Source organism: Halichoerus grypus, chromosome 12 (genome assembly GCF_964656455.1).
Source record: "Halichoerus grypus chromosome 12, mHalGry1.hap1.1, whole genome shotgun sequence".
Classification (NCBI taxonomy): domain Eukaryota; kingdom Metazoa; phylum Chordata; class Mammalia; order Carnivora; family Phocidae; genus Halichoerus; species Halichoerus grypus.
Genome location: NC_135723.1, coordinates 91,161,212 through 91,181,395, shown reverse-complemented (window position 1 = coordinate 91,181,395; position 20,184 = coordinate 91,161,212). Strand labels below are relative to the sequence as shown.

The 20,184-nt window shown below is 36.8% G+C and overlaps 1 protein-coding gene across 1 annotated transcript in view; it reads right to left on the bottom strand.

The window, feature by feature from the left end:
• Positions 1–14,410: 14,410 nt before the first annotated feature.
• AKR1D1 (aldo-keto reductase family 1 member D1) overlaps positions 14,411–20,184 on the bottom strand; it is a 43,794-nt gene continuing 38,020 nt past the window's right edge. The window contains exons 8-9 of the mRNA XM_036079763.2: positions 17,960–18,042; positions 14,411–15,992 (exon numbers count right to left, since the gene is read on the bottom strand). Of these exons, the coding sequence (XP_035935656.1) occupies positions 15,950–15,992; positions 17,960–18,042 (126 nt within the window). The 3' untranslated portion in view covers positions 14,411–15,949. The remainder of the gene's footprint in view (positions 15,993–17,959; positions 18,043–20,184) is intronic.

The window sequence follows — 20,184 nt, the reverse complement described above, 5'->3', positions numbered from 1 at the left end:
GAAATGGAACAAATAATCCTAAAATTTGTATGGAACCAGAAAAGACCCCGCATAGCCAGAGGAATGTTGAAAAAGAAAAGCAAAGCTGGTGGCATCACAATTCCGGACTTCCAGCACTATTACAAAGCTGTCATCATCAAGACAGTATGGTACTGGCACAAAAACAGACACATAGATCAATGGAACAGAATAGAGAGCCCAGAAATGGACCCTCAACTCTATGGTCAACTAATCTTTGACAAAGCAGGAAAGAATGTCCAATGGAAAAAAGACAGTCTCTTCAACAAATGGTGTTGGGAAAATTGGACAGCCACATGCAGAAGAATGAAACTGGACCATTTCCTTACACCATACACAAAAATAGACTCCAAATGGTTGAAAGACCTAAATGTGAGACAGGAGTCCATCCAAATCCTAAAGGAGAACCCAGGCAGCAACCTCTTCGACCTCAGCCGCAGCAACTTCTTCCTAGAAACATTGCCAAAGGCAAGGGAAGCAAGGGCAAAAATGAACTATTGGGACTTCATCAAGATAAAAAGCTTTTGCAGAGCAAAAGAAACAGTCAAGAAAACCAAAAGACAACTGACAGAATGGGAGAAGATATTTGCAAATGACATATCAGATAAAGGGCTAGTATCCAAAATTTATAAAGAACTTCTTAAACTCAACACCCAAAGAACAAATGATCCAATCAAGAAATGGGCAGAAGACATGAACAGACATTTTTCCAAAGATGACATCCAAATGGCCAACAGACACATGAGAAAGTGCTCAACATCGCTCAGCATCAGGGAAATCCAAATCAAAACCTCAATGATATACCACCTCACACCAGTCAGAATGGCTAAAATTAACAAGTCAGGAAATGACAGATGTTGGCGGGGATGCGGAGAAAGGGGAACCTTCCTACACTGTTGGTGGGAATGCAAGCTGGTGCAGCCACTCTGGAAAACAGTATGGAGTTTCTTCAAAAAGTTGAAAATAGAGCTACCATATGATCCAGCAATTGCACTACTGGGTATTTACCCCAAAGGTACAAATGTAGGGATCCAAAGGGGTACGTGCACCCCGATGTTTATAGCAGCAATGTCCACAATAGCCAAACTGTGGAAAGAGCCAAGATGTCCATCGACAGATGAATGGCTAAAGAAGAAGTGGTATATATATACAATGGAATATTATGCAGCCATCAAAAGGAATGAGATCTTGCCATTTGCAACGACGTGGATGGAACTGGAGGGTGTTATGCTGAGCGAAATAAGTCAATCAGAGAAAGACATGTATCATATGACCTCACTGATATGAGGAATTCTTAATCTCAGGAAACAAACTGAGGGTTGCTGGAGTGGTGGAGGGTGGGAGGGATGGGGCGGCTGGGTGATAGATGTTGGGGAGGGTATGTGCTATGGTGAGTGCTGTGAATTGTGTAAGACTGTTGAATCACAGATCTGTACCTCTGAAACAAATAATACAATATATGTTAAAAAAAAAAGAAGAAGAAGATAGCAGGAGGGGAAGAATGAAGGGGGGGAAATCAGAGGGGGAGATGAGCCATGAGAGACGATGGACTCTGAAAAACAAACTGAGGATTCTAGAGGGGAGCGGGGTGGGAGGATGGGTTAGCCTGGTGATGGGTATTAAAGAGAGCACGTTCTGCATGGAGCACTGGGTGTTATACACAAACAATGAATCATGGAACACTACATCAAAAACTAATGATGTAATGTATGGTGATTAACATAACAATAAAAATTTAAAAAAAATGTCACTGCAAAAAAAAAATACCCAACTAATAACAAACAATGCTTCCACAAATATCCTTGTGGATGCAACCTTATGGACATGGGTGGGAATTTCTTTTGGATAAATACTCAGATGTGGAATAGATGGATCATAGGGTACGCATAGACTTAATTTGGTTAAGTGCCAGATCGCTCTCCAGAATGACTGTGCTGGTAGAATACACTTGAATCAGCAGTTCATGAAGACCAATGTTCCCCAATTTTTCTAATTTAACAGGTATAAAGTGAACTCATTGTTTTGTTTTCTAATTTATATTTAAAGTGAGTCTCCTGCAGATAGCATATAGTTGGGTCTTATATTTTTCTTTAGTTGACAATCTCTGCCTTTTAATTTGAATTCTCAAATTATATTAGATGTAATTCTGAATATTGACCAGGTTTGTGTCTCCCATCTTGTTATAAGCTTTCTAATTGTTCCATATGTTCTTTGATCCCTTTTTCTTCTTTTTCTGCCTTCTTTTGGATTAACTGAATTTTTTTATAATTCCATTTATCTCCACTATTAACTTATTAGCTCTTTTTTTTAAATGGTTGCTCTAGAGTCTCCCTGATGTATGTTTAACTCAAAGCAGGCTATTGTCAAATAACGTCATATTCCAAATATTATTATGAAATCCTTCCATTTTTCCATCAGGTAGCTATTTGGCAGCTAGTCTATGGGTCAGTCTGGGTATTTTGTCCTTGAGAAGGCCAACTATTGGTATCTAGTAACTTCATTGGTTTATGGATTCTCCAGAAGAATTTGGGAGTTTACGTACAACAGCTGTTTCTATGTAATGTCTGCTTGGGTCATTCCGTTAGCTCTACTCTTAGTTAGGTCAGGGAGGTACCACTTTGCTCAGAAGAATTTCTCAACTCCCACGTTTGGTCAAATAAGTTCCAAATGGAGCAGTTTTGGCCAGAGGGGTTAGTCTCTTCTTGACACATTCTTATGAATGTCAGTTTGGGATAATGGAATGGCTGTGGAGTAACATCCTTGGTCATCAGGCAGTGGGGAAGGACACAAAAGTATGAGGACAACCATAAATATTAAGAGAAAGTCAGGAACCTAAGGTTTGGCAAGAAAAGTAGCTTCCCTAAGTTTAAGTAAGCCATTTTCTGTGTGCCTTAATGGAATAGTTTTTATTTGGTTTATCATCAGAACTAACTTATGGATCAGCATTTGAAACTTCTCATCAGAGTGGAATTTTTGTAGAAATCAGTAAAATCTAATGTCTTAGATCCTTTTTGGTAAGTTTTAATGTTAGGCTTTGTCTTAAATCCTCAGGAAGGCTGAAAATAAATTCAACGATTGGAAATTTATAGTAGTGCCCGTGCTAAAAAGGGAAGGAAGGAAGGAAAAAAGGGAGTTGAGATAACAAATAAAACATAAGCTCAAATGTGAATCTTGTATTCTGATTATGAATCTTGATTTGAAGGCCTTGGCAGGATGCTGTCATCTTGATTAACATATTCTTGAATTACAGAATTCACAGGAAGCTGTCTCTTTTGCTGGTGGTCTGTTTCTGGGGCCTTTTAGTTGGCCTTGGGGTCACGTCTCTAGCCAGTTTGTATGGCCAGGTTGTAGAATCTTAAGTTCTTCTCTCTCCTTCTCCTCTCTGTGGTATATATAACATGAAATTTATCATTTTAACCATTTTTATGTGTACTTTTCAGTGGCATTAAGTACAGTCACATTGTTGGGCAACCATCTCTACCATCTGTCTCCAAAACTTTTTCATCTTTCCATACTGAAACTCCATACCCATTAAATGCTAACTCCCCATCCTCTCATTCCTCCCCAGTGCCTTGCAACCACCATTCTACTTTCTGCTTCTGTGAATTTGACTACACTAGGAACCTCCTATAAATGGAATCATATAGTATTTGTCTTTTGTGACTAGCTTATTTCACTTAGCAGAATGTCCTCAAGGTTCATCCAAGCTGTAGTACTTCTAGACTAGCTAGTCTGTAGAGGTGTATTGCTGGTGTCCCTTTTGGATATGTGGCTGGCACTTGCTGTATATAATGAACTACATAAATAAGTTAAATAATAATACTCAATGAGATCAAGATATCTCAAGGTGCCTTTTTCTTCTTAGAGCTTTAGGAATGATGTGGGCTTTTCAGTTTAATGAGTCCTTTGCATACATTAAAAAAATTATCTATAAAGTAAGTTTTCACCATTATTGATATATTAAAGATATTTCTGGGCAGGAAAACAAAATCCATTAAGTTTTTGTATCAGCATTTAAGTCTTTTGGTAAGAGACTACTTCAATTCAACCAGAATATTTATTGATAAATAATGATTAAAAGATATATCAAAGCTTGAAATAATAAAATGAAATTTGTGAATGTTCAAGTGATTCTTTAGGTAGGTTTCAGTTCTTGCTTACAGCTTCAGTTTTTTAGGGGTTTATAAAAATTATGAATAAGGCAAGATTCTGACAATAATTAAGGTTTTTTTTTTTCTTCTTACAGAATCTAGATTAAGTAACTGCCTTTCTATTGACTATAAAGCTTTAGTTTCTGTTTGGTACAAACTAGTAGGAGATAATGCATTTTCTTCATTGGTTTTAAGCTTAAAAATGAGATTTTTTGGCGATGGTGGATTATCTTCAATAATTTTATTTGATTTCACAAAGAAATTGGGAAAATCCTTGATTTTCATAGCATGGCAACTTCATATACAACTTTGAAGGCACAATATCTACTATTAAGTATAGATGTTAATTCTTAAGACTCTGATCATGTGGCATGCATGAGTATCGGATAACTGTATCTGAACAGAAGTGTTTATGAATAGTGAAAGAGGTTTAGCATCGTTACAAATTGTCAGAGGTTGGGGGTTGCGGTAATATCTGTCAAGGAAGGGAAAGATCTATTTAGGATCTGACTTCCAAGAGAGGGCTTTTGAAATCTTCATTTATAGCAACCAACTTCTGTATCCTTCTGAGAGAGAGAAGATTAAAAGGCAGAGAAGTGAGACCTATCTAGTTATGTTTGTCCATGAGTACTAATTATCTGTCATCTTACCAAATTTATCTCGGCAAAAATAGACCTCATTATCATTTAAAGGCATTTTCATCCTTTAATCTGCTAATTGATGACCATTCTATAGTTTTTGTAAAAAAAGAAGGGGAAATTAAAATGATGTTTAGTGACCCATGTGTTACACTTTATCTTAGGTTACAAAACACAAAATTCGAAATTTTAAAGATTTTATTGGCTTTATTCAACTATTCTTGAGTCAGGCAGCATCCAATCTAGCAGAGAGCCGAGTAGCTGCACAAGACGAAAAAACTTTTATAGGCAGGAGGGAACAGGAACAGGAAAGTTGTACTAGGCAAAAAAGTGGATTGGTTGGGGATGGCAGGGGTGTGTGAGGCCGATTACCTAACTAGTGCTGATCAGATGATTTTCTTTTTTTTTAGATTTTATTTATTTATTTGCTAGAGAGAGCATAGGCAAGAGAGAGTGAGCGAGAGTACAAGCAGGGGGAGCTGCAGGCAGAGGGAGAGGCAGGCTCCCTGCTGAGCAAGGAGCCCTATGGGGGACTCAGTCCCAGGACCCTGGGATCATGACCTGAGCTGAAGGCAGCCGCTTAACTGACTGAGCCACCCAGGTGTCGTCCCTGATCAGATGATTCTTGATTGACCAGTTTAAGATTTCATTTCTGAGAGAGCTAAAACTATAATTAAGTTTTGTTTTAGTGAGGTGAGTCTTGGCATCAGAGACTCCATTTTGGGCCGGTTGTCTTGATTTTAACACTTACTTGGAAAATGTCTGGGTATTCAAAGATAATTCAATAATTAACTCAATTTAATATTAGTTTAAGGTTTTACAAGTAAGCATTTGGGTATTACAACTTATGCTGGCATATTCTGTGTGATTTATAGCATTGTAAGGATCCTTCTTATAAAGAATTATCTATTATAGTTTAATCTAGTTTGACACATAATTTTTAATATTTTATAATCTTATATGAATTAGCTTATTTGACCATTAAAATCAGTAGAGGAAATTTAGAAAGCTCAAATTAATTATCCTTTTTATTAGAAAATAAATCCAAGAAAAAATGCTAAATTAATTTTGTACTAGTAAAATCAGAAAAAAGATAGGTATTTCTGAGCCAAAAGTATTAAACCAGTCTAATTTATCCAAGGAATCATCTTGATTATTATATAAAACTTTTCCTTATATAACTATGTGTCAGATATTAAAATTTTTAAGTTGCTTAAAAATAATTTTTGCTTTTGACATGTTTCCAAGTAACCAACTAGTTAACTGTTGAACTCATAGTTAGACTTTTTTTTTTTTTAATGTTTTTTTTAATTTATTTATTCGTGAGAGTCAGAGAGAGAGAGAGAGAGGCAGAGGCAGAGGGAGAAGCAGGGTCCCCGCCTAGCAGGGAGCCCGATGCGGGACTCGATCCCAGGACCCCGGGATCATGACCTGAGCCAAAGGCAGACGCTTAACCATCTGAGCCACCCAGGTGCCCCTCTCATAGTTAGACTTTTGAAAAACTTTTCCTGTTATTGCTTTATCAAAATATTTGTTTCTTAGACTCAGTTCATTTAAAGCATAAAAAAGAAAAAAAAATCTCTGGAAATCTTTGAGTTTCTCTTGATGTTTATATAAATATTTCATATATTAATATTGTTTCTATTGGATAACTAGAATAAGAACTTGCTCCATTAAATTTTAATAAATCTTATAATTTGATTTATTTTTCCTAGAGGTAGTTAAGATATGTATTTGCCTGAAAAAAAAATTGCATTTATAAAACGGGAAATTTTATCAACTCTTGTGCAAGTTGCGATGGTGATAAAGCAGCAGAATAGAAACAGAGATGTTGGTATTTATAAGAATATTGATCCATTGAAGAAACAAAGACATGTGATTATAGATCATCAGGACCCTCAGGGAAAAATTATTCTTGACATGTAAGTAATTTTATGAGTTTCTTCTGAATATAGCAGCATAATCTGTCCTTTTTTCAGTCTTTATGGCCCTTACAATAACAATCTCCTTTCTTTCGTGTCTTGTGTAGGACAGCACCACAACAAAAGGGTCCAGGTAATTACAGCAGGAATAATGGTCCTTCCTGCTACTGTGGAGCTGCTGCTCTGCTTCTGCTAAGCCGCTCTTTAGCCTGCAGCTGTGCCTTGATGAGATGAGACAGCCTCATGCCTCATCAGAACCTGGGAGGAGATAAGACACTGCCTCATTTCAGCCTCCTTGGTAGATAGGGAGGTGAGTGACAAATGGCCTTATAGCAGTTCCTCACAAGCCTCCTATGCACTCACGTTTTAGGAGGATCCCGGATGTTCAGCCAAGACTTGGATCAGCTGCGGTTCAGGCTTTGTCTCTGTGGCCTATGTGGATACATGCAAGGTCAATGGGTATCAGCACTCAGCTGTTCTTTTACATTACATAGTAAAAAAACTGTCTTCGGGGACTTCTTCTGAGGGATATATGAAGTATTCCAAAGGGCTACTACCAGGTTAGAATGCAGTTTCCTGTTAAAAGAGTCTGGGAATAGAGGTGGAAAGTGATGGTGCTAATATACTCAGATACAGCTGTGACATCTGTGCATAAGGGCAGACCTCTTCATTCCACAAACTTCTGAAGAATGCTCCTAGAATTCTGGATGTCATCTGTGCATTTGGAGTCTCTATTCCTTTGGTTCTGCCTCTTAGACTCTCAAGCACCCAAGGCCATTGTTGCTGTCTTCCTTACAGTTGGCTAGTAGAATCTATGTGCTGTTCTTGTTTCTTAGCCTTCTATAGTTGGTCCTGGTGTTTAAATTTCCTTTCAGAGCTCCTTGCCCAGATGGTCCAGAGTTGGCAAGAGATGTGGTTTATGGTTTCGATGATGACATTCACATATTTGGCTTCTTTGTCTCTCCCAGGGAGATGTTAGAGGATAATATTAGTTTATACATGACATAGTCGTATATGGGAAGAAAAATCTCTTCCTCTACCCACCTTAGATTCTCTGGCCAGGGCATGCAAACTGGACAAAGGACAGAATAACAAGAAAAAAATGAACAGAAGTTTATTCATGTGTATTGTGCAAGTAACACATGGGAGTACCCAGAGATAAGCAACGCAAAGGCTTGGTTAGAATTGGGGCTTATATTGCTTCTTTGCAAAGGAACAATACATTTTTAGAGAAGTGACATGACAAAGGGAAAGAATCTTGAGTCTCTGGGGGGCAGCAAATTGTGGAACGGCAAATATATGGGAGACTAATGGAAGGTAAAGGCTAGTTAGTAAGTGTTATGTGGATTCCTCTGGTGCCATCTCCAGGCTGATAAGGGTCTAAAGTTGTCTCTAGTGATTAACTCTGGGTTTTTTTTGGTAGAGAGGGAGGACACATTCCTAAATTGATGTCTCCCTTTAGGGAGCGGGAGGGCAGAGAGTTTTCCTTGTATCTGTTTCTTCTCAGTTGCCTTCAGCTCAAAATAATTCTTAGTCAAAGTGGCATCCTTTGGAGTAACAAATTCTGGTGTCCTAGAGTCATAATACACTGGTCCTTATAGAGCCATGGAACCCCTTTAATCTTGATATGTCCTCCTATTTCCTCCTTCTATTGTCAACTTCTCCTCCCCTGCCCCACTCCATAGTTTTATCCTGGAAGTAAATGCCGGCATTGGCTTTGTGCTTTTCTTTCTTTCTTTCTTTTTAATCCTATCTATTGTGTGGTTCTTTGAAGTTACCCCAGGCTGTGATCGGGTTTCTCTCTCTGGTCTCAATATTGTGTTACTATCTGCCCTTTCCTGGAATAGTATTCACTTTGATTAGAAAGAAGGGGGTTTCAGCGTGAAGAACAAACATAGCTATTGTCTGCCCCTCAGAACCATGTGTTTGGAGGGAATGGCTCTAATGGAATGTGAGGTCATTGGAACCTCCAGATTGTTGTTTTGTTTTGTTTTGTTTTATTGACTCTAAGTTTGAAGCATATCTGAAATTGCTGTTATTTTTTGCAGCAGTTGCTTTGTGCAAGTACTTTGGGCTACAGTTTTCTGTTCTTATTTCTTTGTCAATCCAACTACTTTTGCTTTCTCTCCTTAAGGATTTTTCCTTTACTGATGGTACTGTGTCTTTATTCTAGGGATGCTGTGGATTTGGTCTATCTAACTGGCTCTCTGCTTAGTTATTTCAATAAATTTGGGGCAGGAAGGAAATTAGATTACTGGTTTAATCTAATCTTTCAGTTTGCTTCTATTTCTTAATAGCAGTCTGTTATTTATCAGAACAAATTTCTCTTGACTCATGCTGTGGAAATAATTTAAAATTTCTGTTTCCTGCATTAACTCATTTTCATTGGGATTCATTTCCCCCATGTGCCCTAAACTAAAATACTAAAAGCATGAAACCTGTTACCAGTTTAACAATCTGAGGGAAGATAAAATGCAAAAGAAAAAGTATGGATGAACTGTCAAGATGGGTGGTTTACTTTAAGTGCTATAAAAAATGAGCCTAAATGGATTAGTTTTAATTCATGTACAATGAGCTGAAATTATGGCATTAGGAATAAGCACATCGTAACATCTAGCAAGAAAGACTCTTGTATTAGCAGGGTTCCTCAACCTTGGCACTACTGACATTTTAGCTCAAGTAATTCTTTGTTGTGGGGTTGTCCTACCCATTGTAGGATTTTTAGCAGCATCCTTAGCCTCCACCTACTAAATAGTTATCACCTCCATTCACCTCCTACTAGTTGTGAGAACTATAAATGTCTCCAGATGCTCCCTAGGGGGAGGATGGGATGAAACTGCCTCCAGTTATGAACCTCTGTGTTAAAAGAAAGAACTACTATTCAAAATACATTTTCTAATACCAGGTGATAAAAATGTGTAATACAGAATTGTATGTCCATTATATCCAACTCAGTACATTAAAATAGAATGTATCTTGTCACAATCCCATGAAATATTTAAAACATTGATTGATGATAACTGAGCTCAGCACGATTAAAAGTGGAATATAAAAGCTAGGGGAAAAAAGCTCTAACACTAGAAATTAAAATAAGACAGGAACTCTTATAAACCAGGATAAATCAAAGAAGAAAGCAAAACCAAAATTCAGAACGTCTAGAAAAATAGCAAAATTGATTTATCAAATTCTAACTAAGGCAGTTGCTCAGAGTAAAATTCATTATATTTAATGTTTATATTACTAACCAAGATAAACTAAAAAAAAAAAAATCAATGAAATAGGTATTCAACTTAAGAAGTTAGAAGTGTATGGACAAGGTAAGAAAAATAGACAAGAGATCAGTAAAAAAAAAAAAAAAGAGATTAATGAATTAAGAAACTGAAAAAGAGCAGAACTAATTAATGAATTTTCTTTTCCTTTGGGAGATTTGCTCTAAGTGAAATCCAGAAGAAAGCAGAAATAACTTGATAGACTACTAATTAGGTAATAGGAAAAGTAAAAAAAGATAGACATACAAAATAAGAATGGAAAGGGGGAAGTAAGCACAGGTTTTGGAAAGCTAAAGGGATTGGAAGAGTCCAAGAGTGTAAAGGCAGAGAGTTCAGGGACTTTTGTTTACTGATGTATCCCAGCTGCCTAGGATGGAGCCCAAAGAGTGGCACACAAAAACCTTTGTTGACTAAATGAACAAATATATTTACACTTGCTAAATTATATGACACTGATAAATTTTGAGAAGACGAATTTGCAGTTGATCCTAGAAGAAATAGAAAATGTTCAGTCTCTTTATTGACAGAGCTGAAATTCTCAGGTAAATTCCACCAACACTTGAGGAACAAATAATTTTTTTATTTCTATTTTTATTTATTTTTTAAAGTTTTATTTAAATCCTAGTTAGTTAACATAGTGTTATCTTAGTTTCAGGTGTACAATATAAGTGATTCAACACTTCCATACAACACCTAGTGCTCATCACAACAAGGGCCCTCCTTCATCCCCATCACCTTTTTCACCCATCCCCCCACTCACCTCCCCTCTGGTAACCATCAGGTTGTTCTCTATAATTAAGAGTCTGTTTCTTGGTTTGTCTCTCTTTTTCCCTTTGCTCATTTGTTTTGTTTCTTAAATTCCACATGAGTGAAATCACATGGTATTTGTATTTCTCTAACTTATTTCACTTAGCATTATACTCTCTAGCTCCATCCATGTTTTGGCAAATGGCAAGATTTCATTCTTTGAATAATAGTCCATTGTATATGTATACCACATCTCTATCTGTTCATCAACTGATGGACACTACAACTGCTTCCATATCTTGGCTATTGTAATAATGCTTCTATAAACATAGGGGTGCATGTATCCATTTGAATTAGTGTTTTTGTGTTCTTTGGGTAAATACCTAGTAGTGGGATTGCTGGATTGTAGGGTAGTTCTATTTTTAACTTTCTGAGGAAACTCCATACTATTTTCCACAGTGGCTGTCCCAATTTGTATTTATTTAAATTCCAATTAGTTAATACACAGTGTCACATTAGTTTCAGGTATAGAATTTAGTGATTCATCACTTACATACAACACCCAGTGCTCATCACAAGTGCCCTCCTTAATACCCATCACCCATTTAACCCATCCCCCTACCATCTCCCCTCCATTAACCCTATTTGTTCTCTAGAGTTAAAAGTGTTTCCTGGTTTGCCTTTCTCCCCCCCCCCCCCGCCATGTTCATTTGTTTTGTTTCTTAAATTCCACATATAAGTGAAATCATATAGTACTTGTTTTCTCTGACTGACTTATTTCTCTTAGAATACTTTCTAGTTCAATCTATGTTGTTGCAAATGGCAAGATTTCATTCCTTTTTATGGCTGAGAAATATTCCATTGTATATATATATGTGTAAATATATATACACACATATATATACACACACACACACACACCACATCTTCTTTTACCATTCATCATTTGATGGACGTTCGGGCTCTCCATAATTTGGTTATTGCTTTTTTTGGGGGGGGGAGTTGGCTATTGTTGATAATGCTGCAATAAATATGGCCTTTATGATATTGAGGTGTGTTCCCTCTAGCCCTACTTTGTTGAGGGTTTTTATCCAGAATGGATGCTGTACTTTATCACATGCTTTTTCTGCATCTATTAAGAGGATCGTATGGTTCTTATCCTTCCTTTTATTAATGTGGTGTATCATTTTGATTGATTTGCGAATATTCAACTACACTTGCAGCCCAGGAATAAATCCCACTCAACTGTGGTGAATGATTCTTTTAATGTACTGTTGGATTCAATTTGCTAGTATTTTATTGAGAATTTTTGCATTCATGTTCATCAGGGATATTGGCCTGTAGTTCTCTTTTTTAGTGGAGTCTTTGGTTTTGGAATCAGGATAATGTTGGCCTCATAGAATGAATTTGGAAGTTTTCCTTCCATTTCTTTTTTTTTTTTTTTTTAAAGATTTTATTTATTTGCGAGAGAGAGAATGAGAGACAGAGAGCATGAGAGGGAGGAGGGTCAAAGGGAGAAGCAGACTCCATGCTGAGCAGGGAGCCTGATGTGGGACTCGATCCCGTGACTCCGGGATCACGACCTGAGCCGAAGGCAGTCGCTTAACCAACTGAGCCACCCAGGCGCCCGTTTTCCTTCCATTTCTATATTTTGGAATGCTTTGAGAATGATAGATATTAACTCTTTTTTACATGTTTGATAGAATTCCCCTGTGAAGCCATCTGATACTGGACTTCGGTTTGTTGCGAGATTTTTGATTACTGATTCAATTTCTTTGCTGGTTATCAATCCGTTCAAGTTTTCTATTTCTTCCTGTTTCAGTTTTGGTAGTTTATATGTTTCTAGGAATTTATCCATTTCTTCCAGGTTGTTTAATTTGTTGGCAGATAATTTTCATAACATTTTCTTTTTTTTAAAGATTTTATTTATTAGAGAGAGAGCATGCACAAACAGGTGGAGACACAGGCAGAGGGAGAGGTAGAGGTAGAAGCAGCATCCTGGCTAAGCAGGGAGCTTGTCTTGGGGCTCCTACTGAGCCACCCACATTCCCCAGTTTTCATAATGTTATCTTATAATTATTTGTACTTCTGTGGTGTTGGTTGTTATTTCTCCTCTCTCATTTGTGGTTTTATTTATTTGGGTACCTTCTCTTTTTTATTGATTAGTCTGGCTAGGAGTATATAAATTTTACTAATTTTTCCAAAGAACCAGCTCTTGGTTTCATTGATCTGTTCTACTGGTTTTTTATTTGTTTGTTTCTGTATCATTTTTTTTTCCTGCTCGAATCTTTATTATTTCCCTTCTGCTGGCTTTAGTCTTAGTTTGCTTTTCTTTTTCTAGCTTCTTTAGGTGTAAAGTTAGGTTGTTTATATGAGATTTTTCTTGCTTCTTGAGGTAGGCCTGTATTGCCATATACTTCCCTCTTAGGACTGCTTTTGCTGCTTTCCAAAGGTTTTGGACCATCATGTTCCTGTTTTCATTTGTTTCCATGTATTTTTTTTTTAATTTTCTTTAATTTCCTAGTTGACTCATTCATTCTTAGTAGGATGTTCTTTAACCTCCAAGTATTTGTGGTCTTTCCAAATTTTTTCTTGTGGTTGACTTCAAATTTCATAGTGTTGTGGTCAGAAAAGTTGCATGGTATGATCTTAATCTTTTTGTACTTGTTAAGACCTGATTTGTGACCTAGTACATGACCTATTCTGGAGAATGTCCCATGTGCACGTGAAAAGAATGTGTATTTTGCTGCTTTAGGAGAGAGTGTTCTAAATATATCTGTTAAGCCTATTTGGTCCAGTGTGTCATTCAAAGCCATTGTTTCCTTGCTGATTGTCTGCTTAGATGATCTGTCCATTGATGTAAATGGTGTGTTAAAGTCTCCTACTGTTATTGTATTATTATCAATGAGTTCTTTTATGTTTGTTATTGTTTTATATAAGGAACAAATAATTTAAAGCATCACTCTGATCTCTGTCTTGATCTGTACATGGTGTTCTCCCTATATGTTGTTAGTGTCCAAATTTCCCCTTTTTATAAGGCACCAGTCTTACTGGATTAGGAACCACCCTACTCCATTATGACCTCATCTTAACGAATTATATATGCAATGACCTGCAATGACCCTATTTCCAAATAAGGTCACATTCTGAGGTGCTAGGGGCTAGGACTTTAAGGTTTGAATTTGGGGGGGGGAGGACATAATTCATCCCAAAATAGATGGGAAGCTTGTGAGGGGTGTGAGCAGAGGGAGAGGTGAAATGCAGAAGCTCATATCAGACTGTCACTCTTTCCTGGACTTCCTGTTTTCTGTCTTCAACTCTTTCCCCCTCATCTCTGTATAACTAAGATAGGGTTCCCCTCCTCTAATCTTTAGAAATATTCTTCCCCTTAAAAATGGTAGGACTCTTTCCCAATGACTGTCTTTTAAAAATGGTTTGAAATGTATGGTCCCTCCTCCACACCAGCCCCCTGAAATACGTTGAAGAAGTTTGATAACAGGAACAGGGCTTAAGTTTCTGTTCTTGTACTATGATACCCCCTTTTCTTCCCTTTTACCAGTGCTAAATGTACAGTAAGAACTTAATCAAAAGTCTTTTAATTGAATTGAATTCAGATTATTCTTCCCCTCCCCCTACCTTTAGCAACAAAGTGGAGATTCAAGTGGTTCAATAAATCATCACATTTTATTATTTCTTGTAAACAAAATATTTTCCAGAGAACAGCATTACATTGGCATCAGTGCATACAGTGAGATCAAATTTTCTTAAAGTGCTGATTTCTCAGAAATGTATGTTTTCAGGTCATTGAAGATTATCTGTAAGCAATTGGTCTTGGAAAGACATAATTTTTGAAGAACTCTCTTGCGCAATGAAAATGACTTAATATGAATGAAAAAAAATACATTGCTCCAGTTGAATTGACAATTGGTATATCTCTACTGAATAATTCTAATAATGTTCTTACTTAAAAATTAAAAATATACATATAGTAATATTACCAGTGTTCTTTCAAACTTGCTACTTTCTTGAAATTCACATAGTTATCCCAATAACACTTTCAAAGTCCTAAGTATAATAATTTTATGAAGGCTCTTTTTAATTTTAATTTTATTTTTTTTTAAAGATTTTATTTTTAAGTAATCTCTACACCCAGCATGAGGCTTGAACTCACAATCCCGAGATTAAGAGTCACATGCTCCACCAAGTTAGCCAACTAGGGACCCCTAAAGCCTCCTTTTTAAATGCCTTCTTTTAAAATAGTCATCTTTGGGGGCACCTGGGTGGCTCAGTCAGTTAAACATCTGACTTGATTTCAGCTCAGTTCTTGATCTCAGGGTCATGAGTTCTGGTTTCCCAGCATGGAGCCTACTTAAAAAAATAGTCATCTTTGGATTACTTTATGATTCAGGGTTTGTGTCTGTTGATTGTCTCAAGCTACTTCACATAATGGTGGATGTATGATGAGTAGGGCAAGAGTGATAGGCAGTGTAAGAATGGATCACCAGTTATGTTCATTCTCAGGCCCTTGAAAGCATGCAAGAGAGAACCAGCAATTAGCCATCCCTCAAACTAGGTAAAAGCTAAATGAACCCACATTGGATGGAAACAAACAACAACCAAATCATTATGTCTTTGCTGACCACTGTGGTGTTTAATTAGCTCTATTTTAAGACTTTTCTATGCTTAGCCCTTTCTCTTTACACAAGGTGCAGCAAATCACTTCCTTATTAATAATGCATGTGTGGATCTTATCTTGGCTGTGTCTGTGTCACAGTCAATGGTCCAAATCATCAAAGTCACTGCCAACACTGGCATGCACTAGCTCACCACCCTCTTTGTTGCCCTGTTAACTGCTAAAGTAAGGAACTCAGACTACCAATGGCAGTGAGTTATTTATCTTCATATACTGCCTTTGCAGTCTTTTCTAAAGCCTAATGTTTGTCTGTCTGGGACCCAAAAGACCTTGATCCAATAAAATATTAGCTTATAGTTTCCAAACAATTATTTCAACAGATTTAAACATATTTTTTTTCTTCATATACCTAAGCCAAAGTCATTTATACTGCACAAAACTTAAGCGTGTTAACATCACCAATTTATCTAAAGACAGTAAAACTTTTTAAATTTCTTCCTCTGGGGGAACCACCCAGCCCAAGGTTCTGGCATGCATGGGAGGGAAAAATCAGTTCAGGAGCATTATGAAGTCAGTATTCATCATGAAATGGGTATTCGGGATGATCACACCACCTGTGAAAACAATTCCCCAAAGGGAAAAATTTCACTGCAAATGTTGCACAGCTGTACGTATTACTAGCCTCCTTCAACAATTTCACTGATCCCTCCCTCTCTCCCTTATTCATTCCCTCTCTGTTTCTCACCCAATCTCTTCTGTTTTCCCTCAAGCCAGCATCTGTTACTGAAGCCCTGGACAGCACCCTCGGGTAAGTGTGTGTGTGTGTGTGTGTGTGTGTGTGTGTGTGTGTTGGAAGGTCTCTCTGCCAACATTTTGCTCAGAACAAAAGCACATGAGGTGAGAGCAATGCCTGTGTGGTTTTTCATGCCCTGTCTCAATTCCTTCCTCCCCTCTGCTGTTTTGACACAGGCTGCCTTCCATGTCAACGATCCACATAAGCATTTCTCTTCACATTTCTATTACCCATCATTATCACTCTCTTCTCAGAGTTTTTACCTGCCCTTCTCACTGGACCTCCTGCGAATTGAAAGTTTGAGATCTAGAAAGGTGATCAGTGAAGTTAAGTTTCCACAATAATGATGATGATAATGAACCTATCCCTTAAACAACAGTGATGGAACAGTCAATAAGAAAGGATTGGTGTGTCTTGTACCTGCCATGGACCATGTCTAAGATTCAGTTCTCTGCAAGTATTAATGAGCTTTAAATTAAAATACAAAATAAATAAAGGCTCTTCAATGTCAAAGATCAACTGGATGAAAAACAGAGAATGGTACATTTTTTTTTTTTTTTGATAAATGAAGCCTACTGTTTGTTTCTCCTTGCTGATTTTTCTAGTTATTTCCTATGAGTTATTTTTCCAGTGTTGTGGGAATTAGGTATTAAATATGTCAAATTTCAAACTAAATATTGTCACCAACTAACTGTAAAAAAAATCAGTACATTAGTGGTTTGACTGTCTCTTACTATCTCTTCTTAATTTAATGATATTTATTCAATAGTAATAGTTCATCTTCAAGAGCTATTAATTAACCAGTAAGTGTTGGTTAGGTCTGTGTTTGTGTTTACCTTTTTGTTTCCAAGGCTGGGTAATACCTTTTGATATCAAATAATGTTTTGCCCTGGAAAATTCACATAAGGAGGCTGTTGTATTAATTCAGAAATTGATTTAGTAATTCAATATTAGCATAGTCAGTGTGCTTTTTGACTCATGAGAAATAGTGGGAACAATAAAATAAGTGTTCAAACTATATTAACTACCCTAATGAGCATTTTCCAAATGCTCTCTTAGAGAGATTACAAACAGATTACTATCCAGGTGATTTCAAGAACTGGAAATAGTAATGAATAAAAAGAAAAAATGTGTATATATACATATATATATATATATGAGAACCATATATATATATATATGAGAACCATATATATATGAACTGTAGTCTTTTGTTATTTTAAAGGCCCCATACTATTTAGAGAATAAAGGGCTACTTCAATTGATTAGCCGAATTTAGCAACATTTTGAAGGAGTGTAAGGAATTTTGCTTGTGGGAAGTCAGCTAATGGGTGAAGTTAGAAGCTCCACATCTTACAGGCAAGCATTTGCCTATAACCCTAGGTTCTTAGCTTCTAATGTGGTACTCTTTCTACTATGTCCCCATGTCTCTTTCTTTTTTGTTAATAACTTTGCTCGAAATTGTGCAGCACTTTGAATTTTAGGAAAAAATAAATAGGTTAGAATATTTGTGTTGCTGTTGTATTAACATATATACACTATGACTTAATTCTCATCAGGTATTTAGCCTGCCATTCTCTAACCTAAGTCATGAGATGTCATAAATGCCAGAAATATTTTTAATAAAACTGTAGCTTGTAGGAAGTTCCTGGAATAAATGTAATTTACCCAGACCTGTTTAATACTCAGAACATGCTGCCTACTGGCCTTTACCCTTGTGATTTCTATGGACCTAGTATAATCCAATACCCCTGGGCAGTACTTGGTGAATGGTCCCCCCATACTCACATGAGCATCTCCACAAAGCGGACATTTTTATTCAAGGCCTCAATGTCCTTCATTTCTTCTTCAGTGAGAGAGAAGTCAAAGATCTGAAATAACAGAAATAAAAGACATTATTGAAGGTAGAAAATGGGTCAAGCCTGGGATCAGGGAATGGGACCAGCAGCAGGAACCCTTCAAAAATTTATGAGCATTCTTTTTTTTTATGAACATGTTTAAAAGAATTATTCACCGTGACCAAGTGGGATTTATTCCTGGGCTGCAAGGGCAGTTCAGTATTCACAAATCAATCAATGTGATGTACCACATTAATAAAAGAAAGGATAAGAACCATATGATCCTTTCAATAGATGCAGAAAAAGCATTTGACAAAGTACAGCATCCATTCTTGATAAAAACCCTCAACAAAATAGGGATGGAGGGAACATACCTCAATATCATAAAGGCCATATACAAAAAACCCACAGCTAATATCATCCTCAATGAGGAAAAACTGAGAGCTTTTCCTCTACAGTCAGGAACAAGACAGGGATGTCCACTCTCATCATTGTTATTTAACATGGTAGTGGAAGTCCTAGCCTCAGCAATCAGATAAAAGGCACCCAGACTGGCAAGGAAGATCTCAAACTTTCACCATTTACAGACAACATGACACTCTATGTAGAAAACCTGAAAGACTCCACCAAAAAATTGCTAGAACTGATACATGAATTCAGCAAAGTCACAGGATACAAAATCAATGTACAGAAATCTGTTATATTTCTTTTTTCTTTTGATTTTATTTTATTTTTAAGATTTTATTTATTTGAGAGACAGAGCATGAGTGGGGGGGGAGGAACAGAGGGAGAGGGACAAGCAGACTGCGCTGAGTGAGGAGCCTAATGCCGGCTTGATCTCAGAACCCTGAGATCACGACCTAAGCCAAAACTAAGAGTCAGGCGCTTAACCAACTGAGCCATCCAGGCGCCCCAGAAATCTGTTGCATTTTTATACACCAATAATGAAGCAGCAGAAAGAGAAATCTTTCTCCAAATCAAGGAATCAATCCCATTTACAATTGCACCCAAAACCATAAGATACCTAGGAATAAACCTAACCAAAGAGGGAAAAATCTGTAGTCTGAAAACTAGAGAACACTTAAGAAAGAAATTGAAGATGACACAAAGAAATGGGAAAACATTCTGTGCTCATGGATTGGAAGAACAAATATTATTAAAATGTTTAATCCACCCAAAGCAATCTATACATTCAATGCAATCCCTATTAATATATAATTTTCCACAGAACTAGAACAAATAATACTTAAATTTGTATGGAAACACAAAAGACCCCAAATTAAAAAAAAAAAAAGATCCTGAATAACCAAAGCAATCCTGAAAAAGAAAAGCAAAGCTGTGGTCATCACAATTCAGGAATTCAAGATATATTACAAAACTATAGTGATCAAAACAGTATGGTACTGACACAAAAACAGACACATAGATCAATGGAACAGAATAGAAAACCCAGAAATGAGCCCACAACTAATCTTCAACAAAGCAGGAAAGAATATCCAATGGAAAAAAGATCATCTCTTCAAAAAATGGTGATTTGTTGGACCACTTTCTTACACCATACACAAAATAAATTCAAAATGGATGAAAGACCTAAGTGTGAGACAGGAAACCATCAAAATCTTAGAACACAGGCAGTAACCTTTCTGACATTGGCCATAACAACTTCTTTCTAGATATGTTGCCAGAGGCAAGGGAAACAAAAGCAAAAATGAACTATTGGAACTTTATCAAGATAAAAACTTCTGCACATTGAAGGAAACAATCAATGTAACTAAAAGGCAGCCTATAAAATGGGAGAAGATATTTGCAAATGACATATCTGATAAAGGGTTAGTATCCAAAATATATAAAGGCCTCAACACCTAAACAAATAATCCAGTTAAAAAATGGGCAGAAGACAAAAACAGACATTTTTCCAAAGAAGACATAGAGATAGCCAACAGACACATGAAAAGATGCTCAACATCACTCATCATCAGGGAAATACAAATCAAAACCACAATGTGATACCACCTCACACCAGTCAGAATGGCTAAAATTAATGAGTCAGGAAACAACAGGTGTTGGCGAAGATGTGGAGAAAGGGGAACCCTCCTACACTGTTGGTGGGAATGCAAGCTGGTGCAGCCACTCTGGAAAACAGTATGGAGGTTCCTCAAAAAGTTGAAAATAGAA